At 39.6% G+C, this 26101-nt stretch overlaps 1 protein-coding gene across 1 annotated transcript in view; it reads right to left on the reverse strand.

Annotated features, from left to right (window-relative positions):
• Nucleotides 1-4243: 4243 nt before the first annotated feature.
• Nucleotides 4244-26101, reverse strand: part of LOC134804981 (O-acyltransferase like protein-like) — a 52395-nt gene continuing 30537 nt past the window's right edge. Inside the window, exons 2-15 of the mRNA XM_063778273.1 lie at nucleotides 17551-17670; nucleotides 14707-14837; nucleotides 14223-14395; nucleotides 12040-12203; nucleotides 11497-11604; nucleotides 9806-9966; nucleotides 9097-9197; nucleotides 8547-8678; nucleotides 8039-8204; nucleotides 7853-7932; nucleotides 7224-7449; nucleotides 6420-6594; nucleotides 5774-5916; nucleotides 4244-5284 (exon numbers count right to left, since the gene is read on the reverse strand). Of these exons, the coding sequence (XP_063634343.1) occupies nucleotides 5156-5284; nucleotides 5774-5916; nucleotides 6420-6594; nucleotides 7224-7449; nucleotides 7853-7932; nucleotides 8039-8204; nucleotides 8547-8678; nucleotides 9097-9197; nucleotides 9806-9966; nucleotides 11497-11604; nucleotides 12040-12203; nucleotides 14223-14395; nucleotides 14707-14837; nucleotides 17551-17670 (2009 nt within the window). The 3' untranslated portion in view covers nucleotides 4244-5155. The remainder of the gene's footprint in view (nucleotides 5285-5773; nucleotides 5917-6419; nucleotides 6595-7223; nucleotides 7450-7852; nucleotides 7933-8038; nucleotides 8205-8546; nucleotides 8679-9096; nucleotides 9198-9805; nucleotides 9967-11496; nucleotides 11605-12039; nucleotides 12204-14222; nucleotides 14396-14706; nucleotides 14838-17550; nucleotides 17671-26101) is intronic.

Below are 26101 nucleotides of genomic sequence, written 5' to 3' on the forward strand. Positions count from 1 at the left end.
TCTCTCGTCGCGTCAAACTGCTATCAAGAAAAATACATATCTTGCAGCAAATGGGCCGCTGCCGATCAAGACTCGAGTGACGATAACGGCGATGTGGCTACCACTTCTCGAGATGACTACGGATTTGCCGTGTAATAATTTTCTTGTACTTTGAACATTAATATATCCTGCTTATTAATCGAAAAATGAAATATGTACCTATACTTATGCGCCACGGCGACAATTATTCAAACTTCGATCCGCGTGTGGAAATTTTGCAATTTGTTTGTTCACATGCGTTATGTCCAGGATACTTGTGTTAGTCTAAGAATAAAATAATTATCATTCAACGTTGTAGTTTTATTTTGTAACTTTTTCCTTATCCAGACTTTCTCGTCGCTCAGCGACAATATTTTTTCGAATTCCGTAGATTCATTTCCAATGTGCTCGATAGTCGTGTGAGGCACGAAATCTGTGAATTTTTATTACTGGTAGCAGCCGATCAGGTTTGTTTTGAGGATCAAAATATCGTTTATCTATTTAACTAGATGTTGTTATAAAATTCAACATGTGTCAATCATCCCTATTATTGCTTGCTTATTATGTCTGTCAGATACAACTGCTTTGTATTTATTCTTGAATGAAAAAGACTTATCTTTGAACGTCATTTGTGGCTTTTCATTACAGAAGGATCCTTATTGTTCAAGTGCAACAAGGACCTTTTTATATGAAATTCCAAGATAAATTCTTTTAGAATGGTGCTTATGTCACATTCACATGGAGCATACGGACCCTTATCTGATGGAAAGCCACATGTGTCTCCTCAGGGCTGAGCCGTCAGCTCCTGGACTCCGGGCCGGTAGCGGCGCTCAGCAGACTGAGCTACAGCGTGCTGCTCCTGCACGGCCCTATCACGAGGACGGTGCTCCTCAGCTTGGACGGGGCGCTGTGCTCGCAGACTTTCTGCATTGTAAGTTTTATTTATAGCTTCTCCCTGTTACTTCGTATGCGTGAAATGATGATGATGATTGATAAAAACCGACCAAGTGCGAGACGGACTCGCGCACGAAGGGTTCCGTACCATTACGCAAAAAAAACACGTTTGTTGTAACTATGGGAGCCCCACTTAAATATTTATTTTATTTTGTCTTTTAGTATTTGTTGTTATTACAAATTTAACACTTGTTTCTTCTGCTACAGTGACGTAGTCACTCACGAGAATAAAATGGTGGTCGGCGATTTCGGTCATCATAACATAATATACCTACTTTCTGAATTTTCGTTTGATAGATGAAACTCTCGTATTTCCATTTGTCCATAGTGGTCCTACTTCGCGGGCACGACGCTGCTAACTCTGCTCGCGTCTCTACTCCTCTCTCTTCTCGTGGAGATGCCATGCTGCAGCCTCCTAAGGCGGCTCTCTGATTGTGCTACCAGTTAAATAATCTCTAAAGCTACGTCCACACTACGTATTTTCGGTCAGCAAGAGCACGAACGGCCTCCTAGCCTAATCATAATTAGCATAACTATTGCGTTTTTTGGAAGGGTTTCCACGGAAGACCAGCGTCAAGGTATTCATAAGGTACCTTGACACCAAGCTGAGTAGAAATCTTTTCAGTGACGTTTTAAACCGTTTTTGTGAAATGTTTTTGTAAAATGTGTGTTGTTTAAGCGTCCTGAATAATTTTATTCTATTCTAAACGGCAAACTTTTGAACAGAAGAGCACACTGCAATAGAAAGTAGAAATCACCAGTTTTAGGAAGGTCAAAGAGCGGCAAATGTTGTTTTCAGTGGTGTAAGAACTCTCAAGGGTTACATGGGTGACTAAAAGAGCCGCAATTGTATTTCCAAAAAAGCCGCATGTGGCTTGCGAGTTGGCTGACCCCTGGCCTAGTTAGCAGTGACGTTACCCTGCTTATACGAAACGTTTATTTGTGTGTTTGTCACGAATATTTGTTCGTAAATTATGCATGTTATCTATGTAAAAGCTTGTAAAAAAATTAAGAGGAATAATGTAAAGTGTGGACATATTATTAGCTGAGTTGTGATCTCTAATATTATTGCTCATTTTCGATCATTACTGAAATAAAGCTTTAATTATATTAAATACAACCTTAATTAACTAAGTGTCGGTTGCACCAAACTGTTCGTATCGTTAAAGATTTCGCTAAATTTTTATGTATGAAAAGTTTCATAGTAAAGCGCCGGGGCGCGCCGGCTGACGTTGATCAGTCTGACAAATGTGGTTGGTGCAACTGGCCCTAAGTGTAGTAATAGTGAAGTAAGTTTAATAAAAAACAATTTATTTATTTTTACTTTTAATTAGAAAATACAATAAAAATCTTAAAACTAGAATAATATTTACAACCTATTTACAATTACGAGTTTCATTTAAAAACCTATTCCTAGTTTTGTAAGTTTCAGCTCGTATCCAAAATCTATGATAATGATTTTTTTTTGTTATTTTATCATTATTGTTATTATAGAATTCTTACTGGAATTATAAATGCATAGGTAAGTTTATTTTTTTCAACTTTGTACGTCGAGTTCACAAACATCTATACAAGCCAACATTCCAAAAATATATTTAAACGCCTCTAGAGGTTGTGTAAATATATTTTCGGAAAGATATTTCGGTTTTCGATTTCGATTTGAATTTAATAATCACAAATATTGTTTAGAAAATAATTTAGGTACTAAAATATAAACACATGAATTGCGAGTCAAGGATACGAGCTAGAAATTTACCAGTCGTTTTATTTACATAAGTAGTTCTTTTGGACGCAAGAAAATGTACATAATGTACAATGTACCTATATAGATTTACATTTTAACACGTAAAAGTTATTGTCATGATCTCATGATTAAGTACAGAATGGTTTTCTCATAATCTTCTATTAAATAACAATTTAGGTACTTATCCAACTTTACTCATTTAATTAAAAAAGTTAACTGTTTTTTGTCAGAAATTGAACCTTAAAAGCAATATTTTTGAGATCTATCTACTGGTAATAAAACAGGACTGCTACCGGTACTTTGAATTTAATTGAATATGAGACTTGATAAATACACCCAAGTTCAATATAAACGAGTCATTTTGTATAGAGGTACATATGTACCTATATAGCTACATTCATGTCAAGTGACCCGTGCCATGGATTTTAAGTGTAACGATAGGACGCTTACCACAAGGAATTTCGTACATTGACCCGTCTGTTCCTATCTCTATCACACGCGCATAATTGTATTGGTGTCCCGTTCGCACAGTGTCATTGACCGCCGGCATCAGGCGGGACAGCACAGCAATGTTATAAGCGCGTGCGATAGAGATAGGAACAGGCGGGTCAGTGTACGAAATTCCTCGCGCTAAGCGTCCTTGCTTTAGTTGCATTTCCCATGGTTCTAATTCTACTCTCTCGAATAGTTTTATAGCAGGACACTTGCCCAATGTAAGTACAGTCGCAATCAGATATATGAGCGGCCAAGGTGCTCACAAATATCTGCTTCTATGGTCAAGGCGCTAGTGTGTGTTCAGATATTTTTGATCACTCGGCCGATCCGATGTATCTGATGGCGACTGTATTATATAGTTACTAGCCTCAGTTAATTTGTTGGTTTAATTGCCATAAGTAAAAACTGAGTATAAAATTAGCTTACACTAATTTGTATGAAAATGAAACCTTGAATTACAATTATCAGTCCCTGGTAATAAATGAAAATTTGTACGTTTATTTTTGTACGTAAGTTAAAACCTAAACTTGAAAGTGTAAAATTGCACTTGTCTTGAACAATAATTTTCATTTGAACACTTATCCGTTAATTTAAATAATTTTAACAAATAAATACACTAAATCAGGGAATGTAGAAGCACTTTTGATTATTTTATCGCCATACGATCAAACTTAGCCCACAGTTTTGACTTTAATATTATTTGGCATTTTACTATTAATTTTTAAAACATAAACTTAAATTAATCGTGCATCGTCAAAACCTTTTTTTATATTTATCATAAAATACCAAAGTAAACTAAGGACGCCAAGCACGAAAAAATTCGTGCATTGACCCGCCTACTCCTATGTCTATAACACGCGTGGAGTTAGACCAATAAAAGTCTGCAACGATTTTGATAGCCCACGCAGTACAAGTGTCATTTTAAACGTCAAACTTCTATGAAATTATGACGTATAAATAACACCTGCACTGCGAGGGCTATCTTAATCGCTGCAGACTTTTCTTGGTCTAACTCTAGGTATATTGCTGTCGCCGACACCGATGACGCCGACGGTCAATGCTACTGTGCGAGCAGGATATAATGATGCACGTGCGATAAATATAGGAAATGGTGGGTCAGTGTACGAAGTTCTTCGAGCAAGTTCCTTTACTTTACCAACCGGAAGAAAACACTAGCAGCTCGCTCTTTTTTGAGTTGTAGCATTTTGGCCTTTATAGCAATATGCGTAAGGCTTGAAATACAGCGAGAAACATACGAATTAAGACTTACAGGTTATAAAATATACAATTGCAGTATAACAACAACAAATCGATAGGCCTCATATCTAAGAGCGTTTTGAGACTACAAACAAAGACGCAACAACATGAACGACACAACTGTCGTGAGAGATAGAGACGCAGCTATCTGTTAGAACAAGATAATTAACAATAAGTAGCTTTCACTCTAATTATTAGCGTCTCTGACGTCTCTGTCGGTTGTGATAAATTGATAGGTATGTAGAAAGTTTAAGCGGAAGTTACATACCTATGTACGATACGCCTCATGCCAGCTTTTGATACAAGAAAACAAATGTGAACCTAACCTTAAATATAGTTAGTCGTTGGTTTCAGAGGCCACTAAGACTTTTAAACGAGGTGCCACTAACGCATAAGATTCAGACAAGTTGTGGTCGAGGCCTAACACTTTCGAACACGGTGTTGCCGAGGCTTAAGACTCAGACACGGTACCATGACAGAGACTTGAGACCTTCATACACGGTGTGACTGAGGACTAAGACGTTTAAACACTGTAGCTTAAGCCTAACACTTTTAAACACGATGCGATGTTACTGAGCCCTAGACTTAAAGACACAGTGCAACTGAGTCTAAGATATTTGATGAGGCCTAAGACTTTTAGACTCGATGCAGTTCTTTCAGATATAGTATTATCGAGGCCTAAGGCCTTCAAACACGGTGTGGCTTGCGCTGTGGAGACAGGATCTTGAGCATGGTCACTATGGGCGCCTCGAATGCCACGGATATCACGAACGCCAGAAAGTATGATATCACAGTCAGCCCCAGGAATAGCACGAACTGAAAAGGTGAAAATTAAATAACATTATTATTTAGGCTTAGGCAGACACAGTGAATGAAAGATGGCACTGTACAGGCCCGTATATAATCCGCTATACCCTAACAAGATTTTATGTGGCCTTTGCCATTTTGCGGATTTTCAGTGGTATTTTACTGATAAGGAGACTCATTCACAATGACAACAGACGTTGAAAGTCATTGAATGTCACCGATGTAAACAAGAAAAGATTTCGCCAAACGATTTTGCCACACAAATGCCAAAAAAGATTGTCAAAGATGGACAGTGGACAAAGGATGAAGGATTGCGTAGCATTCCAATAAACAATGCTTTGAAATGAGCCGCTGACATGACCGGTACTGATATTTTATTTGACTATACCTGACGTACGCATATCATTGCCATAAATAAGCTATACATGTAGCGACATCTCAGGGCCAAGTAGAATATAGTCAAGTTTACTTCAGGAGGGGTAGAGACTGGATACTTACCACGAGCAGTTCCCCCAGGTGTATAGGGTGCGTGAGGTGCATGGCCACGTATCGAAGTACGACGGGATGCACCAAGTAGGCGCAGTACGTTACTCTGGAGAACGGGTAGAGGACTGGCGCCGAGAGCAGTGGTTCCACCCAGCCTGTGAAAGTAAAATAAATTTAATTTAAATCTAAGTTAACACTTTTTTAGCAATGCATATTGCTCGGTTTTGTTATCCTGTCCTATATGTATGTAATGTATATAAATGTTTCTACTGCCCCTAGATTAAATATAGCGGTGGCAGAATAACTGCGTCTGTTGCTAGAAGTAGTACAGCGAGGTCAGTAAATGGTAACATACCTCCATGGCCTGAGGAACAGGCTGTGATGACCCGGCCAACCCACGCTAGCCGTCCATAGAGAGTGGGATACAGCAGCGCTGTATACTGCCCTAATGGCCACGCTTAGCTCCGTCTTGTAGAGGCCGAAGCTTAGGGATACATATAATACATACCTCCATGGCCTGAGGAACAGGCTATGATGACCCAGCCCACGCAAGCCGCCCATGCATAGAGAGTGGGATACGGCGCTGTATACTGCCGTAGTGGCTACGCTTAGCTCCGTCTTGTAGAGGCCGTAGCTTAGGGATATATATAATACATACCTCCATGGCCTGAGGAACAGGCTATGATGACCCAGCCAACGCAAGCTGCCCATAGAGAATGGGATACGGCGCTGTATACTGCCGCAGTGGCCACGCTCAGCTCCGTCTTGTAAAGGCCGAAGATCAGGAAGAGGAAGGTCGCTGTGCAGATCACCCAGCCCACCCACGCCCACACCTGGAAGAAAACATAGCTGTAGGAGGACTTATACAATTACAGTAATTTCTTGCAAGGCAAACCGTTTGGACCTATATTGCTTGGAGTTAAGATTGAACGTAGCATTGGGACAGTTTCCGGCACTGAGGCATTTATGTTAATATAAGGGGCTTTTTTACACACATTGCTTCCACTCCAGACTCCAGACTTACAGAATACTCAAGACTTTTAACAAATTTCGATATAATGGGAAAACTAGTAAATTGAGCCGAGCACCAAAGATGAAGATTTCAAAGACTTTTTCACAAAATTCGATGTTTTAGTATCTATGTACACCAACAAAAAGCTCTAGCCAAGGAGTGTCAAGTTCTAATATGTGTACTTATGGGGCATTCCACGACAATGTAGCTTACGTAACGCTTTTGCCTTGCATGACAGCTACTTACCTCAAACAAAGCCAAGTCATGAAATATTACCAGACTCAATATCGCTTCCCAGCATTTTCAGAAGTATTAGAAGAATGGCGTTACGTAAGCGACATTCCCGTGGAATGCCCCATCTACTTGTTATAATATGTACTTATAATTTCCTATACGTCAGTTTACGGCCTTTTAGCTGCCTGATAATAAGGAACAGTTAATTAAAATTACCCTGCTCATCTTAATCTTCAGATTGGTCTTGAACAGTATCCAGCCAACGGCCATGCCGACCAGATACGGGCCGAGCCTGGTCCACGGCTTGTCGTATATCTTATCGAACTGCGTGAAGGGATCCTCGTTGGAGGGGATGTGGTCGTTGCTCCAGGACACGTAGCCGGTCGTCAGGAGCGAGGATATGAAGAAGACGAAGGTCAGGGCCGCGGAGAGTTTGAAGTGGCTGGAATTATTGCAAAGAAATTGATGGAATAATATAATATACCTATGTATCAGGAGAACTGGTTCGGTGATAGTTATAGATATAATGATGTATGAATGAAACTACACTGGTGATAGCGGTTTCATGTCTAAATGTGATCTTAGGCTGCGTTTCCACCAGAGATGTACGAGGATGCGTAGCGAGGGATGTTTGTTATGAACCAATAGGAGAACTTCATCTATCCTCGCTCAGAGCAACTCCAGTGGAAACAGGTGGAAACATTCACAACGTTCCACATCCTCAGCTACCTCGCACATATCTGATGGAAACGCAGCCTTATACTGGTCGTTTACGTTAGTTAAATTAAAACTAATGTTTCTTGGATGCTATGCCACTTTATGTGGCATATAGCACTTTTGTTCACCTGGTGGCTAGGATGAGCAGAATAGCGCTGACAGCGTAAAACTGGGTGTCATCGGACAGGTACCAACTCCATAACATACACTGAAATATAAAGTAAAACATTATACTCAGGCCAATTGAAACGTATACTGACATCAGAATAATAGTAGTCAAGGAGAGATAGAAAGTCAGAGGAAAGAGTACTAACCATCTGGTCAACGGGGAACAGGGTGTTGATATACAGCAGATTCCTCCACCAGTACTTGGGGCAAGTCTCGTGGTCCATCGCCGGGGGCTCGAAGACGGCGTTGTGCGCGAACCATTTCATCGTCACCTCCACAACGCCGAGCATGAAGAGATAGGGGGTTGTCAGTCTGCAATGAAAAGAGTTGAAAGAATTGTATCTAAATGGATTGTATATCTTGAAATCTGTGGTAAACATTTCCAGTCTTGCTTTCTAAACTCGAGGTACTACAGAAGATACGTCTCTAGAGTAAAGGACGACTCACGCTAGACCGGGCTATGACGCTATGATTTCTATGACGGCTGATCGGTGACCACGTGCTGCTTTCCATAGAAAACGAAGCGCCGGAAGCTCCGGCCCGGCCGCGGCCCGATCTAGCGTGAGTCATCCTTAAGATGTCTGTGTCTTACGGACGTTTTGTTATTAAAATTAAGAATAGAGTTGGATTTTAACTATCAAAGCTGCATATTACCTGGCGAATCTGTATCCCATGAGGCCAAAGAATTGTAGCAGTCCAGAGGTGATCTTCCTCCTACCCTTGGTTAGCACGTCGAGTTTGCCCTTCGCGTTGGTCCGGAAGTAGAGGAATGAAACCAGCATGCCACTGAAAACGAGCGAGGAGTTTAGAAGCATCTTGGTGTCTTTGAGGATGAATGTTCATGATGGTTTTTAAATTAGCAGGGCTGAGAAAAGATCTATCTTAGCAACCTCCTACAAACCTCTGTTAAGTTTTGTTTCTTTCTAACAAACAGAAATGATAAAATGATAGATAGAGACAAATGATTAGCAACGGATAAAACTAGTTACTTATAATAACACAAACTAGTGGATATAAAATGAAGGAAAATATGAAAACCACGTGATGGTCTACTTTAAATTAAAAAAAAGTTTTAAAATTTTCGAATTTTGGTGCAAAGTAGGTACCTTATTTATTAATATTTAGCAAATCACAAACTTGTAGTTCTTTCTCTTACAGTAGTCCACACAAATTACTTTATCCTTGTCTACGCTATAGCTCTCACCCGAGACAGAAGAACGTATCTACGCTGTACACGGCGCTGATGATGAGCTGGAACCAGAAGCTCTTCTCCAGGATCGCTCGCAGCGCCGTGTTGTCCGCGTACTGTGAACAAACACAACACTCCTGATTATATCATGGGCCCTTTATCATGTACCTAATGTTGGTTAGAAACAACATAAATGAAACATAATATTTAACCCACTGCTTTCATTATTTCTAACCTGATTCAAAAGTATAGTTGTGCGTCGAGAAGGCTTGAACTCACCATCTTCCAAAAATGGCTTAGCACTGCGGGGGAGCGGCGCATTCGTCAAATCTGGACGCACCATCACATTGATTCACATTGCATTGCAGGCTACGGATAAAGAGTCCAGAAAAAACGCCCTCCTTATATTATATACCACGGGCACCGACGGACTGTTCGAAGATTTGCAAGAAATCAGCATACCTTGAGCACAACGATGCAGGTGTGTCCAAAGATGACCCACACCATGGAGAGTGACCGTAGACCATGGACCACGGGGACAGTGTCCGAGCCGACGGACTGGTCACAGAACTGCAGGATTTTGGCCAACATACCTTGAATACAACGATGCAGGTGTGTCCAAAGATGACCCACACCATGGAGAGTGACCGTAGACCATGGACCACGGGGACAGTGTCCGAGCCGACGGACTGGTCACAGATCTGCAGGATTTTGGCCAACATACCTTGAATACAACGATGCAGGTGTGTCCAAAGATGACCCACACCATGGAGAGTGACCGTAGACCATGGACCACGGGGACAGTGTCCGAGCCGACAGACTGGTCGAAGATCTGCAGGATGTTGGCCTTCATCGAGAATGAAAGCAGCAGTTCAGACCAGACGCCTGGAACAAATGAGAAGTATAGTAGGTAAATAGTAAGACGGGGTTAACGCAAAATTGTAATTTTTATATTGAATTTTTCAATAAAGGGCATGTGCCATGAAATACAGACGGAAACTAGACTACATATATATTAGCAAGGGCAGACTCTAACCAAAGCCTTAAAACCTTGTTGCAGCCGATACAACGGAGCCACGCCGTTTTGTCGACTAAATAGTGTTTAGTTTTAAGTTTTTTAAATATTGACGACCGGTCTGGCCTAGTGGGTAGAGACCCTGCCTGTGAAGCCGATGGTCCTGGGTTCGAATCCCAGTAAGGGCATTTATTTGTGTGATGACACAGATATTTGTTCCTGAGTCATGGTTGTTTTCTATGTATTTAAGTATGTATATATATTATATATATCGTTGTCTGAGTACCCACAACACAAGCCTTCTTGAGCTTACTGTGGGACTTAGTCAATCTGTGTAAGAATGTCCTATATAATATTTATTTAATATTTATTATTATTATTTATTTATTTATTATTATTCTCTTTATTTATTGTTCGTCTTAAGTTAGGTATTTTTATAATATGAATATAAAAGTAAAATATATAAAGGAAGGACAAGTCCAGCAAGTACCTAGACTTAGCTCATGAGATTACCGCCATGTGGGATGTTGACTCGACGATCATTGTTCCGATAGTCGTGTCAGCGAACGGTCTCATAGCGAAGAGTCTCGACCAACACCTAGAGAGACTCTCGCTGGGTGGTTGGATCAAGGGTCAGATGCAGAAGGCGGTAATTTTGGATACGGCGCGTATAGTACGTCGGTTCCTCACTCTGCGGCCCTGACCACCGGCAGCTTGGGCCCTGCCCCGCTGCCGGCGGCACCCTAGGTTAGGTTTTTTATAATGTGTTTATATGTATTTTTTATTGTTTTGTAAGTGTTTTTATATTTATTATTTATTATTATATATGTATGTTAGTCTGTAAGGTATTTGTAATATGGGCCTTGTTGCCTGATTTAAATTTCTAAATAAATAAATAAAAAGTTGAAATTGCGTTGAAGAAAAAAATCAACGAAAATAATTTCTGATTTTCATTTGTTTTGTATGTAGGTATATCGTTACCCTGCATACCATATAGCAGTATAATTTATAGCTAGTGATGTTGTAGTTATTTTTTTAATATTTAGTTTACAGCTTTTTTTCAACATTTTTGATTTCGTTAGGCGTTACGTTTACGTCTTAATTTTTTCGAAGAAATTAGTTTTGGTCTTGATCAGCCCTTTCAACTTTTTTTCAACCCTTTGACCGCCTAAGACCGTCAACTAACGCGCGTGACTTCAGCCCAATATAAACCTTCGTGCAATCCGACAAGGTGCGTGTAAACCTCACGATAGGTATAATACTTATGTGGGGTCAAAACTAACACACGGCCGCTGCGTCGCCAGTGCTCTTGAACTTGGCTTGACATGCTGCATGCTGCGTGACTAGAAGGGTTAAAATAGGAGTTCCCCCAAAATTTCTTGATATTCGTTTGTACGTACTGAGTTTGAGTTGATCCTCCTGTGTGGACGATGTCTCAGACGTGAGGTGTTCCTCTGAGTTGTTCGTGTTGATCGTAATGTTGTTGTTCACGTTGTACATCGATTTACCTGTGGACGAAACACTGGATAAGCTTATAACAATATTAAAAGATAGTGTGGTGTCCAAGTAAAGGTCACCAAGCCCTTTGGTGTCCGAGGCCGGATTAAAACCGGCGTGTTCAGCATACGCGGTTAACGTCCTGCCCACTAGACCACTCGGCCACGACGGCATCTTCCCTCCTCAAGTATAATATGCAATCTTTGAAAGGCTAGGCGCCTTCGACCAACGCCAAAGGGTGAGCAGTACCTTGCTAGAGATGGTGCTGCCATCCATACAACTAATTATAGATCGGTTCATTCACGAAGACGCGTGTGGTAGCCGAGTAGATAAGGGTTCGGAGGGTGTGGTGCGCGGGGAAGCGGACCGGGAGGTAACGGCCAACTTGAAGCGAACGGGTAGTAGAAGTAGGTTTATATTCGTCTATGATTAAAATTGAAAGTAACCTTTGGCGACGTTGATAGCGTGCTGCGGGTTCAGGTCGAGCCTGACGTCCCCCTCGGCGGCCATGTTGGCGGCGCGGCGGCGGCGCCGGCGCACGGCGCGCGCCAACTTCATGTCGTACGCCGTCGCGGAGATCAGCACGAGTGCCAGTACGCAGGTAACGCCGCTGGAAGAAGAAACAAACGGTTTAGCACTTAACCTGTCAAGACATTCGAGTCCTAACTAGAATCCTTTGCGTCCAGCACGAGTTGCGTTCTCGCGCGAGTATTACATTCTCGCGCGAGTATTACATACTCGCGCAAGATGACTTTATGTCGCGTGCGAGAACACAACTCATGCTAGCAGGTCAGGTACCTGCTAGCCTATATCTTTACTTACAATGTATATTTACTTACAAGGAGGACCCAAATATTTTAATATTCCAATTTCTATAATAAATAAATAAAATAAATATCTGGGGACATCTTACACAAATCAACCTAGCCCCAAACTAAGCAAAGCTTGTACTATGGCTGCTAGGCGACGATATACATACTTATATAGATACATAAATACATACTTAATAATACTTACATAGAAAACACCCATGACTCAGGAACAAATATTTGTTTTCATCACACAAATAAATGCCCTTACCGGGATTCGAACCCAGGACCGTCTGCTTCACAGGCAGGGTCACTACCCACTTGGCCAGACCGGTTGTCAATATAATAACCACCCGTTTACCGTTCGATTGGCAACAACACTTTAGAAATTCTAACCATTTCCTTGTTCAAACCACCGATTGTCGTAATTCAGACCAGAATTCATTCTAACTAGTTTATAAACCAAAATACATGCTAATTTAGACCTTAATCACTTAGAATAAGAAAACATTTGATTTAAAACTTATATCAAACTGAACTACACACTTTATAAGCCAATAACACGCAAAGTTAAACTTAAATCGTTTAGAATAAGAGTTATATTTAATGATGAAATTACGAAACGAAATTATGACATGTGCAATCATTTCTCAGTTTTATAAATTATACGTGTCTGCGAAATATATATACCTACGTAAGTTGATAATAATATGTTATTTGACGCGGAAGTTCGACAAATGATTTGCAGTTTTGTGTCAGTTTCGTTTATGGCCCTTCATATACAGGATGGGCATAAAATGTGATTAAAATATAAACGGTGGATTATTAACATTAACAAGTTAGTAATTATATTCAAGTGATTTATACAAAAAAATCTAGTAAAATATTTTAAATAAATAAAAATAATAAATAAAAAGCCTTTTTATTCCGTAAACACTTGTACAAACTATTTTTAAGCTAAATACTATTTTGTGATAATCTAGTAGTGTTAGGACCCCTTCCGGGTATAGGCCTCCTCCAACCTTTTCCACCGTTCTCGGTCTTGTGCCTCTGTGAGCCAGTTGCTCGACACTCTCTCTATGTCGTCTGCCCAGCGAGCACGGGGACGCCCAGATCTTCGTTTCCCACATGGTCCCTTCCAGGTAGTTAAACGCTTTGTCCATTTATCATCTGGCATTCTCGCGATGTGACCTGCCCACTGCCATTTGAGTCTTAGTGAGTGTTCGAGAGCGTCAATTACTTTAGTTTTTTCTCGTATATTTTTGTGACGTATTTTATCTATTAACTTAACTTTCAAAATTTTTCTTTCGATTGCTCTTTGACATGCTCTAATCTTGTGTTTAATGTAGCTTGTGTATTTCCACGTTTGACAGCCGTAGTTAAGTGTGGGAAGGAGACACGAATCTAGTACTTTTCTTTTTAAATGTAGTGGCAAGGCGCTTAGAAGTATATTTGCCATGCTCCAGAACTTTTTCCATGTTTTGTTTTTTTTTCATGTTTTATTTAATATAATATTTTAAATAGGTACTTTTATGTCATTTACTAGTACTTAGATGCGAAGATGCGAAATAAAAAAATAATCTAAAATTTATACTGCAAGTACTTAGGTAGGCCTCAAGGGCTCGTTTACAAATACGACATTTACTGTGACATCATAATTTATAGGGAGATGAAAAAATCATAGGAACATTTATAAATACTAGCCTATACCAGGATAAACATTATAGGTAATCATTTAAAAATAAATCTATATCATGCTATATATAGGCTTCCTGTCTCCAAAATTATGTAAATAATCGTATAGAAATAAATATACTTACAATAAAACCTGAAAAGTCTTATCTTCCAGAAAATTATAGCCGCCATGGTCGGGAGAGCGCACCGCTGTGACCTTGAATTTGAGCAGCGGGGCCCGCGAGGCCTGCACCAGGGCGCCTACGGCCTCGCGAGTGCACGAGGCCGGTAGACAGAGCCCTAGGTGTACGGTTCGGCGCTGAAATGATAGGGTAGGGTTAAGAGATCGGGCACTGCGAAATGTCATTTCGATAGAATCTGAAGCAGCCCAACTGGGGAAGTACCTTAACCTTGTAGAAGACCACAACCATAATAGCACTGCTATTTACTCTATAAGGTTTAGCTGATTTCTGCTGAAATTATAATTAGAGTACTTAGTCAGTTTTAGTATGTTTTAGTAATAGTTACTAGAGTCTCTATGTGAACTACCTCCTTTGAAATTGCTTACAGCGATTCTTTCAATTCAATTACATACTTATACATTACTTTTTGTACCAAGACGTCACTCACAGTTTTGATAATATCAGGGTCGTCAGACGAGGCCGAGAGCCGCACGTTGTAGAAGGCCGCGTCGAAGGGAGGCCCAAGACCAGTCATGGAGACGTCCTCGCGCCAGTCTGCGAAGATCTGCGAACCGCTCTCTACAAAGACATACACTTGTTAGTATCATAAGTAGATTATGGCAAACATTATTACCTAATAAAATACGGTAAAATATGCCTACTTTGCTCCTGACTAGGTTCTTTTGCTTCAACAGTTGCTATAATTGAAAACATATCATAAAGTTCTTATGCTCGCGTTCAAAAATCAACACGCTATTTCTCAAAAATCGTTGATCAATGTTTCCCCTCGATTTAAAGTACCCCAGTTTACGATAGTAAATATTTACTTAGCAACGACTATATAATCTTATGCCATATTCGTTCACTCGTAACGGCGATTGGGTAACGAACAAACTAACTTTCACATTATTAAATGCATATTTTATTTCAGTCAGGTACAACTAATGTGATTGCTTCTATACCGCCCACCGAGTAACTAAACATGCCAATATTGGACAATTAGTTCCCAATGATTGACACCCGTTTGTTAGATCATTTTCAAGGTACATTTTTTATAGTATAATTTTCTTTACACTGGCCATTATTTCCATCTGCATTGCTATCCAAACATAGGGCAGTTAAATTGTTAACTTTTATTTTTAACCTTAGCGGCCCACCATAGAAGAAAAATAGGCAGCCAAATCAATACAAATTACAAAGGGTCTAGCAGGCTAAGCGAACAAGAAGTGCCCCTAACGACGATTTGGTCATTCTTTCAGGTGTACTGGCAGGTCCTAAGAACACTCTATGCTTAATGTCAGTCCTCGATCTTCTTTTGTTTTCGAGTTATTCCGGATAATGTAAAATAATCAGTGTATCATTGAAAGTGTCATATTTTGTAAACTGTTCAAGTTAGATTAACCAAACAAAATTATATTAGACAACAATAAAATAGACTACAAAATGGATATGTTTAACCTGCATCATGTCCTTATACTTAATTATATAAAAAAAAATTTTTTTCTTCTCATTTTTTTTTATACTTTACGCGGAGGTAAACCTACAAAAAAAATATGCATGAGTAGCCACTAATACCCACTACATATACATATAAAAATATTTGCATAAATCTTCGTGCGTCATGTCAAAAAAAACATTATACCTACCTCCGCGAAAAGTATAAAAAAAATAAAATGTTTTATTTTTATTTTTATATAATGAAGTATAAGGACATGATGCAGGTTAAACATATCCATTTTGTAGTCTATTTTATAGTTGTCAAATATAATTTTGTTTGGTTAATCTAACTTGAACAGTTTACAAAATATGACACTTTCAATGATACACTGATTATTTTACATTATCCTGAATAACTCGAAAACAAAAGAAGATCGAGGACTGACATTAAGCATAGAGTGTTCTTAGGACCTGCCAGTACACCACCTGAAAGAATGACCAAATCCGTCGTTGCGGGCACTTCTTGTTCGCTTAGCCTGCTAGACCCTTACAACTGTATACATTTTGCTTTTAAATCGAATGAAACAAAACAAAATCAACTCTGTTCCTGTAAATATAATGATTAAAGTTTCTTAGCAGGTAATTAGTAAATCCTAGTACAAGTATTAGGATCGTAGGTTCAAGATATCGTTAATTTAATTATCTATGAGTACTTTATATACCTACCTACAATTATGTAAGTAGGTATTATGAATTAATAATTGAATACCTGACTATCAATAATGGGTATTGTTCATAGAAACTTATGATAAATATTGACAGATAATTGAATTTGAGATTAATTGTGATTTTCTTATTGTTTGTAATTCCTTGATCTATCAAATGTAGACATATAAATATTATATTCTTTCTAGTAGTCTTCGAGTAGTCCTTAAACGGAATACGTTGAGAACTAAGGACCAAATTACACTTACATTTTTATGTCAAAATAACGTCGTTTTGTTTTGATTTGCGCCAATACCGTAAAACGGGGTGAGTAGGTTTCGCGGGGAGAGGTGGGTTATGAATGGGGAGAGAAGGTTTGAGAGGGAGGTGAGAAGGGATTTTAAGGCTACTGCTAAAAATATAATGTATTCCAATTTAAAATGGAGCTATAGTAATACGCATAATAAAAAAAAAATTATCCAACAATTTTCCAAAATCACCTTTGTTTGAAAACCCCTCTCACCCCAAATACGAGGCACTATATACAGGGTGAGGTGGGTTTTCCTCTTTATCGTCAAAGTTATGAAATGGAACTACCCAAAATAAAATAAAAACTAAAATACAAACGTCCGAAACACTTATTATATACACCAGCGGTCGGCAACCTTTTAGCAGCCAAGGGCCACATAGCAGTTAACGAAGTGGACGCGGGCCGCACTTTGTTAATATTTATGACTTTATCAGACATTGTCATTTGTCAATATTACATACAAAATAGCCAGGGAGGCTCGCGGGCCGCAAGTGAGAGGTTCGGGCCGCTGGTTGCCGACCGCTGATATACACCATTCAGTTTACATATGTAAAAATAAAATGTTATCGAGGTTTGAATTTCAGTTTTGACCCTACTCACCCCATTTAACGGTATATGTAAGAACAAGGATGGAATCTGTTCTAGTGGTTACCCTGTAATGGGCATAAAGCTGTTACCCCATAATGGACAATGTGATCACTCACTGTTACCGCGTTTAGACACAGCATGGCGCTCGTTGAGACCCTTTCAGAGCTCTGCGGAACCATTTCAGTAGTTGTTACCCAGTAATGGACATAAAGTTGACAAAGCTGTTGCCCAGTAATGGACATGTGAACTCACTGTTCCTGTGTTTGGACACGGCGTGTCGTTCGTTGAGGACATGGCAGAGCTCCGCGGAGCCAGTCCAGTAGTTGTTCCCCCAGTAGAACATGGCAGTATAGCGGCCGCTTGCGTCCTCCACTGTGGACAATTAAATAATTCAATAAAACTAAGATTATCATCATTTTCTTTCCTAGTGTTACCGCGGCTCGTTGGGAGAGCTTAAATTCCATTAGAGGGAAAAAAGTAAGCTTCTAAGAGCGTTCACTCTAATAAGTTGTATGGGAGGTATGGTAAAATGTATTACTTATAAAAAGTACCTAGGTACCGGAAAATGGGGTGAGTAGGGATTACGTGGGCAGTTGGGTTATGAATGGGGTGAGGAGGGATTTCACAAAATCATAAAAAAACTAAAATTCAAACGACCGGAACATATATTATGTATAAAAATCAGTTTGCCACATGTAAAAATAAAGTTTCATCGAGGTTTGAATGTCAGTTTTGTCCCTACTCACCCCATTTTACGGTACTTAAATTTAATACTTGTTAATCTCAAATCATATTTATTACAAATAAGTCTTCAGCAAGCATGCTTTATCGTGGATAATGAATTTAAAATTAAAATACATCCTGACGTTTCTAAAGGTACAGCGTTCGTACAGTTATTAAAAAATACATACATGCAAACAATTTACAAATATATGGTTGTGATTGTTAACTGCCTCAGCTGTCTAGTGGTCAACTTGTCAACTTAACGCAACGCTTTAAGGTCATCATATCAAAAGTTTCTCCTAAAACACCTTTCAGGGCCCTTTTATAAAACCTCTCGCGTAGAATGTCGGTCTCTACGACAGTTCATTTTAATATGGAGTAGCGTTCACGTGAAGTGTTTTTAAATATTTTTCGGACGTTTTATTATAGTATTTTTATTAAATATTTTTTAAATTAAGCCCAACGAATGAGACTTGAAGGAACTGTCATAACCATGACTCGACGAGAGTCATAGTCGACTTGTTTGTGGAACTTTTGCTTGACAGTACAATATCGGAACAATGCCCGTATATATGTAATATTACGAGTGTAACTTGCAATGCGATTGTGACATGATACATTGTCTTGGGAGCCGTTGGTGGCCAGCAATTTTATATCGGAATGAATTTAATTTCTGTGCCGTTTTCAAACCAGCGGCTCAGACGTATTATATTATGTTCACCAGCTAAGTCGTATCTGTCATTTCTATACATTATAGAGGTACAGTCAACTGTAGAGTAGCCCTCCCTGCATAGACTGATTGTATGCAGAGGGGGTCACCTCTCTCTGCAGCCAACTGTACCTATTACATATTTACTTTTTGATTGGCCTTGTCATCTTGGCTGCGGTGATAAGTTATCCGAATAAGCAGTAAGCAGTAAGGCGTGTATTAATTATAATAGTACCTACATATGTACGAATATACGCACATACGTATATTCATCGATAAATATAACCTACCAATTTTGGGCAACGAATAAACAAGCCCACAATTAAACCTATAAAATAAAGGCCAAATCAATCATCGAAAACTTATTACTTATCGCCAAAATATATTATCTCGATACCGTCAACATGTCATTAAGTGCACTTCCTGTCCTTTTGAAGGGACTTCCGTGTCCTCAAGACTATAAAAATATATTAAAAGTAATTTATAGGACGACCGGCCAACTGGCGAGCGTGGACATGACGAATGTTATGAAAGTGAAGGAAGCGAAAGAGGTACAAGTGGAAATCCGTCGTCTCTGCCTATCCCCCCGGGAAATAGGCGTGATTATATGTATGTATGTATGTATAGGACTTTATGTTCGCTAGTACTATAGACAAAACTGCATGTTCATACAAAACAATAACAAAAATAAAAATTAAGGCCTTCTTAGGCACAGGTAAAGTCAAGAATGGAAGGTACCGTTTCGTACCTTGTCACAGTGACAGTAGTATGAGGTCCCTAGCGACTTCCATATTGATTGTCACTGTGACAAAGGTACGAAATGGTACTAAAATTAAATTCCTTGACAGTAGGTACCTTAGCCCTTATCGAATGATAAAGAGCGGTGTAAAAGTGGTCGTAACAAAAGAAGGTCGACCGGCGTTTAACAGATCATTAAAGAACGGCTTATTTAGAGGTAGAGGTTAAACACAATCGGTCGTTAAGGTGAAGGAAGGTTAAAAAGAGATATTGGTTTAATTCAATACTAAATATTATTATTGGACAATTTTATACAATTCGACCTAGTCCCACGGTTAGCTAAATAAAGGATGACTCCCATTAGACCGGGCCGTGTCCGGACCGGAGCTTCCGGCGCATCGTTTTCTATGGAAACCATCACGTGGTCGCCTGTCATGTCATAGAAAAGTAAGCGCCGGAAGCTCCGGCCCGGACACGGCCCGGTGTAACGTGAGTCATCCTTAATGCTTGTGCTGTGAGACGATGATATGTATAATAGATAGATATAGACATACTTAAATACATAGAAAATATCCATAACTCAGGATTAAATATCTGTGATACACACTATTAAATGCCCTTACCAGGATTTGAACTCGATATACCTATTCGTATATCGCTATAGTGTAAACAACATTATTTGCGGTATTTGACGTCCTTCACTCACAACAGCAATACTACGTAAAATGTCTTGCACATTGAAATCACAAAGGAAAACAACTGCACTGCGAACGTTTACGTTCTACGTCTTTTTTTTTTTTTTTTTAGGGTTGGCCGGACACCACCGTTATGAATCGGTAGTCGTCTAAGTAAATCGATATGAATTTTTCATTTTTCTTTTAATAAAAATAAGGAAAAGGTGGATAATTAACTGTAGATATGGATATATTTATCGTCACTTAACAGACAACAAATTTGACACAGAAATAATATAATAAATAAACTTTGAAATAGATCCCCAGTTAGTTTCAATTTTGACAATGGGTGCGACCTACTCGGTCGGTGTATTAAATGCATTTAGCTTGCGGGAAAACCATATAATTCTAGCTTTATTTAAATCTCAAATAAAAATTCATTATACGTCACAATTCGATACCTCAGTCTACGTGCCATCCAATCGTAATCGCTTGCTGTTACAATCGATTTGCGTTAGTTACATCTCTATCTACGTCAGTCATAATGTGTCAAATACCGCAAATAATGTTGTTTATACTATAACGCTTGTGGTACAATAGGGAATATTACGCGAAACTCCGCGTAGGAGGCGCCACTACCACTAGTATCCATCACAATCTAGGGGTCTACCGCGGAACAAGAAAAACGAAATTTCGTTATGTAACCTCTCTATCACTCTTGCTTATTCGAGCGATAAAGAGGCAGATAACTAAATTTCTATTTTCGCGTTTCCCGGTAGGTAGTAATAAGTCAAAACATCATAACTAGTAGTTCGCCCCGAACTGAGAACTCGCGGTTTGCCTAAAATTATATCGAGCGTTTGACTTTGTTGCACCTACTTACTCGTATAGTTCGACATAAAATAGTAGAAAATAATTTTCAAGAAAAAAAACCGATCTATGGGGGCCGGTGAAAGATTATTGTACATAAATGGTGCACTATGTAGAAAAGGAGGTAAAACCACCCACTTTTCTAGTAGGTAGCATTTCGTTTCTGTAAGGGTCGCAGTTTTAGCCTCACGAACCCACTTCTCTTCTTTTCTTTGTTCGGTTCTGTGAGGATTGCAGTTCGAACCTAACCAAAACCATTTTTCTAGTAGCATTTCGTTTCTGTAAGGCTCGCAGTTCTAACCTAGCCTAACCCACTTGTTTTCGGTTCTGTGAGGATCGCAGTTCAAACCTAACCCTACATTTTATGGTAGGTATAATCATAGTGGTTTATTTAGCTTAGGTATTAGTGGTTTTCCGGGTCAAGGTCCGAGTCCGGGTCCGGGTCCAGGACCAGGTCCAGGTCGAGGTCCAGGTCTAGGTCTTGGTCCACGTCCAAGTCCAGGTCCAAGTCCGGGTCCAGGTCTAGGTCTTGGTCCACGTCCAAGTTCAGGTCCAAGTCCGGGTCCAGGTCCGGGTTCAGGTCCAGATAAGAGCCCGGATCCGGGTCAGGTCTGGCTCCAGGGCCAGCTCCGTCAAAATCGAAATTCTAAATCGCCAAACGTGTAGTCATTGAAGAGTTCTGTTCTGATCATCATCAGCTGTTCCACTGCATCAAATGCGACAGTTTTTAATGTAAATTCTTGATTTTCTGATGAAAACACACTAATCTCTATACGCATGCCTTTAAGATTTGAGGAGTTCCCTCGATTCCTCATGGATCCCATTATCAGAACTGGGTTGTGACAAAAACGGGACCAATCTGTATGCATCATACAATCAAAAAAATAATTTTCATAATCGGTCCAGTAATGACGGAGATATGGAGTAACAAACATAAAAAAAAATCACAATCGAATCTCCTCCTTTTGAGATTTGGAAGTCAGTTAATAAATGAGGGCGCCACTTTCTACGTAGCTGTCACATTTTTGACGTAAAATGCTTACACATGGCAACAATTTATAGCCTGTCAAGCCATTTCCGTTAGTAGAAAAAAGCGGCTAAAAAATGTAGGCGCGAAGGGTTATCGTCCCATAGAAAATTTGAATATCGCGCCTTTTTCTACTGACAAACTTGTTTGACCGACTATAGTATGGAAATTTTAGAGTTTCATTTTATTTTATTTCTACTACTTTATGTCCTACTATAGGCGGCAATGGATCAAAAATCGCGTGGATATATTACAAGGTATGTGGAGCCCTTAACTGATACTGTATCTGTGGTAAGCCGAAATATTTCCTGTCAAATGTCAAATACTTATATTATGTTTATTTTTATCTTGCTAATTATTTTAAAATGGTAAATTTAATAACAACATTATAAAAGTGCAAGCCGAGCACTTTCTTTTGATACCAAACTCGACCATACTTTCTTGCAAAAAGATGACCAGAATAGCAAGACCCCTCACAAATAGCTTTTTAGCTTTCTAAGATCTTCTAGCTCAATAACCCCTTGATCGAGCCTGCTCATAATTTAATTACCAAATTATAATGCCCTCAACTACACGTTTACCCAATTTCATTTAAATTAGAACGAATTTACTTAAGTTCTTGAGTATCAAACTATCCTCTGATAGTTCAGCTTAAAAACATCGGAATGCCGGGACGTGCCCCTAGCCAGCCGCGTGTCCCAAGTCGAATGTAAGAACTTCGTTCGCTTCGCTCGCTCGTTCCATAAGAATTTCGTTCGCTTCGCTCGCTCGTTCGATAATATATGTAGGTATGTCAAGTTCAATCAAATGTGGCTTTCTATCAGAGAATGGTCCTTAAGGACATGAAGTATAAAGACAAGAAAGGTACGTATGCACACGAAGCATAAGGATCCATTTGTGGATGGATAAGTTTCTCACATCAATTCCACTCAACATATTAAGTTATAATGGTAGTTATTGCACGTCTATTACATTACATGTCAAGCCAACAAGGTATGAGTAACATAATATATTATATTAGTGTCGTGCAAGGCCGCACAAACAAATTGCTACATCGTCGTTTCACAATAGTTTATTATGATAAATTATAAACAAGTACCTACGTGGTTTCAATAACTATACCGATATATAGCTATACTAAAAAAATTTATGGAATTGCTGGTTGTTCGAGGAACATTAGGACTAGTACGTTTGTAGGTATGCAATTGCAAAGACAGTTTTGCGCAGTCGTCCACTTTCGTCTTAAGCATGCGTTCAAAAATCAACCGCCCAAAAATATTTAACCCGTGGAGCGCCCTAGTATCACACGTGTGATACTTAGGTACTAACTCAATTTAGGTCGTAGCGAATTGCTTTGCATCAATTTGTTGTATGATGGTCGTTCGACGGGTTAAGTATCAAAAATCGATGGTCAATGTTACCCCGTTATACCAAGTAACTCCAGTTTACTGTACCTACAGGCAAATGTGATTTACGAAAAATTAAATCTGCAATTCTGCATTCATCTTCTTTTCATAAAAATAAATAAGGTTGGTTTCTATGTTTTATTTTTTAATCAATTTTTGTAATCGGAAATCTGCTGCTGGAAACCTTGTAGGTATTTCTACTACTATAACCTTTCTGCCCAATTCGAACCTTAAAATTGTTGGTAGGTTGCTATGAAACCGTTGTTGTTGTAATGTCTGTACAATCAACCGTCAGTCATCTGATTTTATGTATCAAATATATTCCTCGATATTCCACTGCGACTTATTATTCTTCAGGTCATGTCCCAGTTTACAAAATTTTCTGTTACCAAATTAAACGGATTAGAAGATTATACGTCATGGAAGTTCGCAATTAAAATGCTACTCGTTCGCGAAAAATGTTTCAAGTACACGTCAACACTACCGAAGCAACTAGATACTGCAGAAATAGAGAAGGATCAGGAGGCTTTCACGTTAATATGTCTACACCTGGAGCCGCATCTGTACCCGTATGTGCAAAATCTATCTTACGCTAAGGAGGTGTGGGACGCGTTGGCAGCTATATTCGAAGATAAAGGTATTAACCGGCGGATATCTTTGATGAATAATCTCTTGGATGAAAAGCTAGAAAATCACAAGTCTATGCATGAATATGTTGCATCCGTGATGAGCCACGCTCAAAAGCTGAAAGAGATTAATCAGAGCTTTGATGACGATCTGATAGCCGTAGTGTTATTGAGAGGTCTACCTGATGAGTATAGACCATTGCGAATGGCATTAGAACACTCAGGTATGAAGCTTACCTCTGAAAATGTCCGTCAGAAGCTGTTACAAGAGGATTCCGGCCAGAGTTCTTCGAATGATTCCTCAGATGCGAATTCGGCGTTAGTAGCAAAGAAACAAGGTCAACATTCAGTATTAAAGCTCAAATGCTTCAGATGTGGCAAGAAAGGTCATAAGAAGTCAGATTGCCCGAAGCTGGTAAAGGAAATGGATGGCGAAGGCGTATCAACGGTTTCTTCAAAGTCGAAGAAAGTTGCTTTACACTGTTCACTGTCGGTACACGATTCCTTCAGCCCCTCGGCATTTTATCTGGACAGCGGTGCGTCGAACCACATGAGTTTTAAGAAGCACTGGTTTAGAGACTTTATGATAACTGATAAGAATGTTGTGACATGTGCGAATGATGACAAAATGTCAAGTGAGGGTAAGGGTGACATTATGGTAAGTCTAAAAGGAGTATTGTTTCCCGTAAAAGATTGTTACTATGTACCCGACTTGAAAGTTAATCTTTTATCGATATCGAAGTTGGTAAAGAATGGGTGGAAGGTTATATTTGATTATAATGGTTGTAGGATGATTCACCAGTCGATAGGCCAAATTACGAGTAAACTTGTGGTGACTGCTAGTGAAGTCTCAGGTATCTATAAGTTGGATGACTGTTTTCCTGTTGTAGAAGGGGCTTTGGCTACAGTTCAAGTTGAGGACTCGTTGGCGCTTTGGCATCGGAGGCTTGGGCACGTGAATCTGAGCGATTTACGGAAGCTTCCACAGATCGAGCTTGGAGGTAAAAGCGTAATGGAACCTTGTGTCGCTTGTATAAGAGGTAAGGCACATAGATTACCTTTTCCAAAGGGTGAAGCAGGACGAGCTGATGACAAACTCGGCTTATTACACGCCGATTTGTGTGGACCAATGTTGGAACGTTCTTACGGGGGTGCTCATTACATGTTTGTCATTGTGGATGATTTCACTAGGAAAATGTTTGCTTATTTTCTTAAGGAAAAGTCGCAAACTTTAAGCTTCTTTAAGGATTTTGTGACGCATGTGGAGAATGAGACAGGTTTGACAGTTAAACAACTGAGAACGGACAATGGTACCGAATTCGTTAATAAAGATTTTAATGCATTTCTTTCCAGCAAGGGAATAAGGCACCAGTTGACAGTTCCCTACACGGCAGAACAGAACGGAGTCGCGGAAAGGTCCCTGCGTTCGATTACGGAAATGGCACGGACCATGCTTATGGACAAAGGCTTAAATAAGAAGTTTTGGGCGGAAGCTTGTAACACAGCGGTATACGTCAAAAATAGACTGCCTCATAGCGCTAACAATGGGAAGATTCCGGAAGAACTGTGGACAGGGAAAGTGCAGAAGTTGAATCATTTGAGAGTATTCGGTTCAACGGCCTATGTGCATATTCCGAAGGAGAAGAGAAAGAAATGGGACGCTAAGGCAAAGCAATATATTTTCGTCGGCTATTGCGAAGATACTAAAGGTTATCGCTTTGCGGATCTTAGCAATCCTAGACAGATTATAACAGGTCGAGACGTTACATTTATTGAAGGTTCTGATTTAAAGGCGTCAGAAACTGGTTCAAATGTAGAGTTGATATCGTCTCAGAGGACTGTTCAAGATGAAGACAATGCTGTTGTATGGGAAATCGGTCATTCCTCAAAGACGGTTCCGAATATGTCAATGGCAGAAGAGTTCTATGAAGATGCGGTAGAGAGCTCGGACGCAGTCGATGTACCCGTAGAAGCTTGCGCGGACACTACTCGTACAGCTGAGCCCGATGTACTCAATGAAGTTTCTAGAC

The sequence above is a fragment of the Cydia splendana genome, chromosome Z (assembly GCF_910591565.1).
Source record: "Cydia splendana chromosome Z, ilCydSple1.2, whole genome shotgun sequence".
NCBI lineage: Eukaryota > Metazoa > Arthropoda > Insecta > Lepidoptera > Tortricidae > Cydia > Cydia splendana.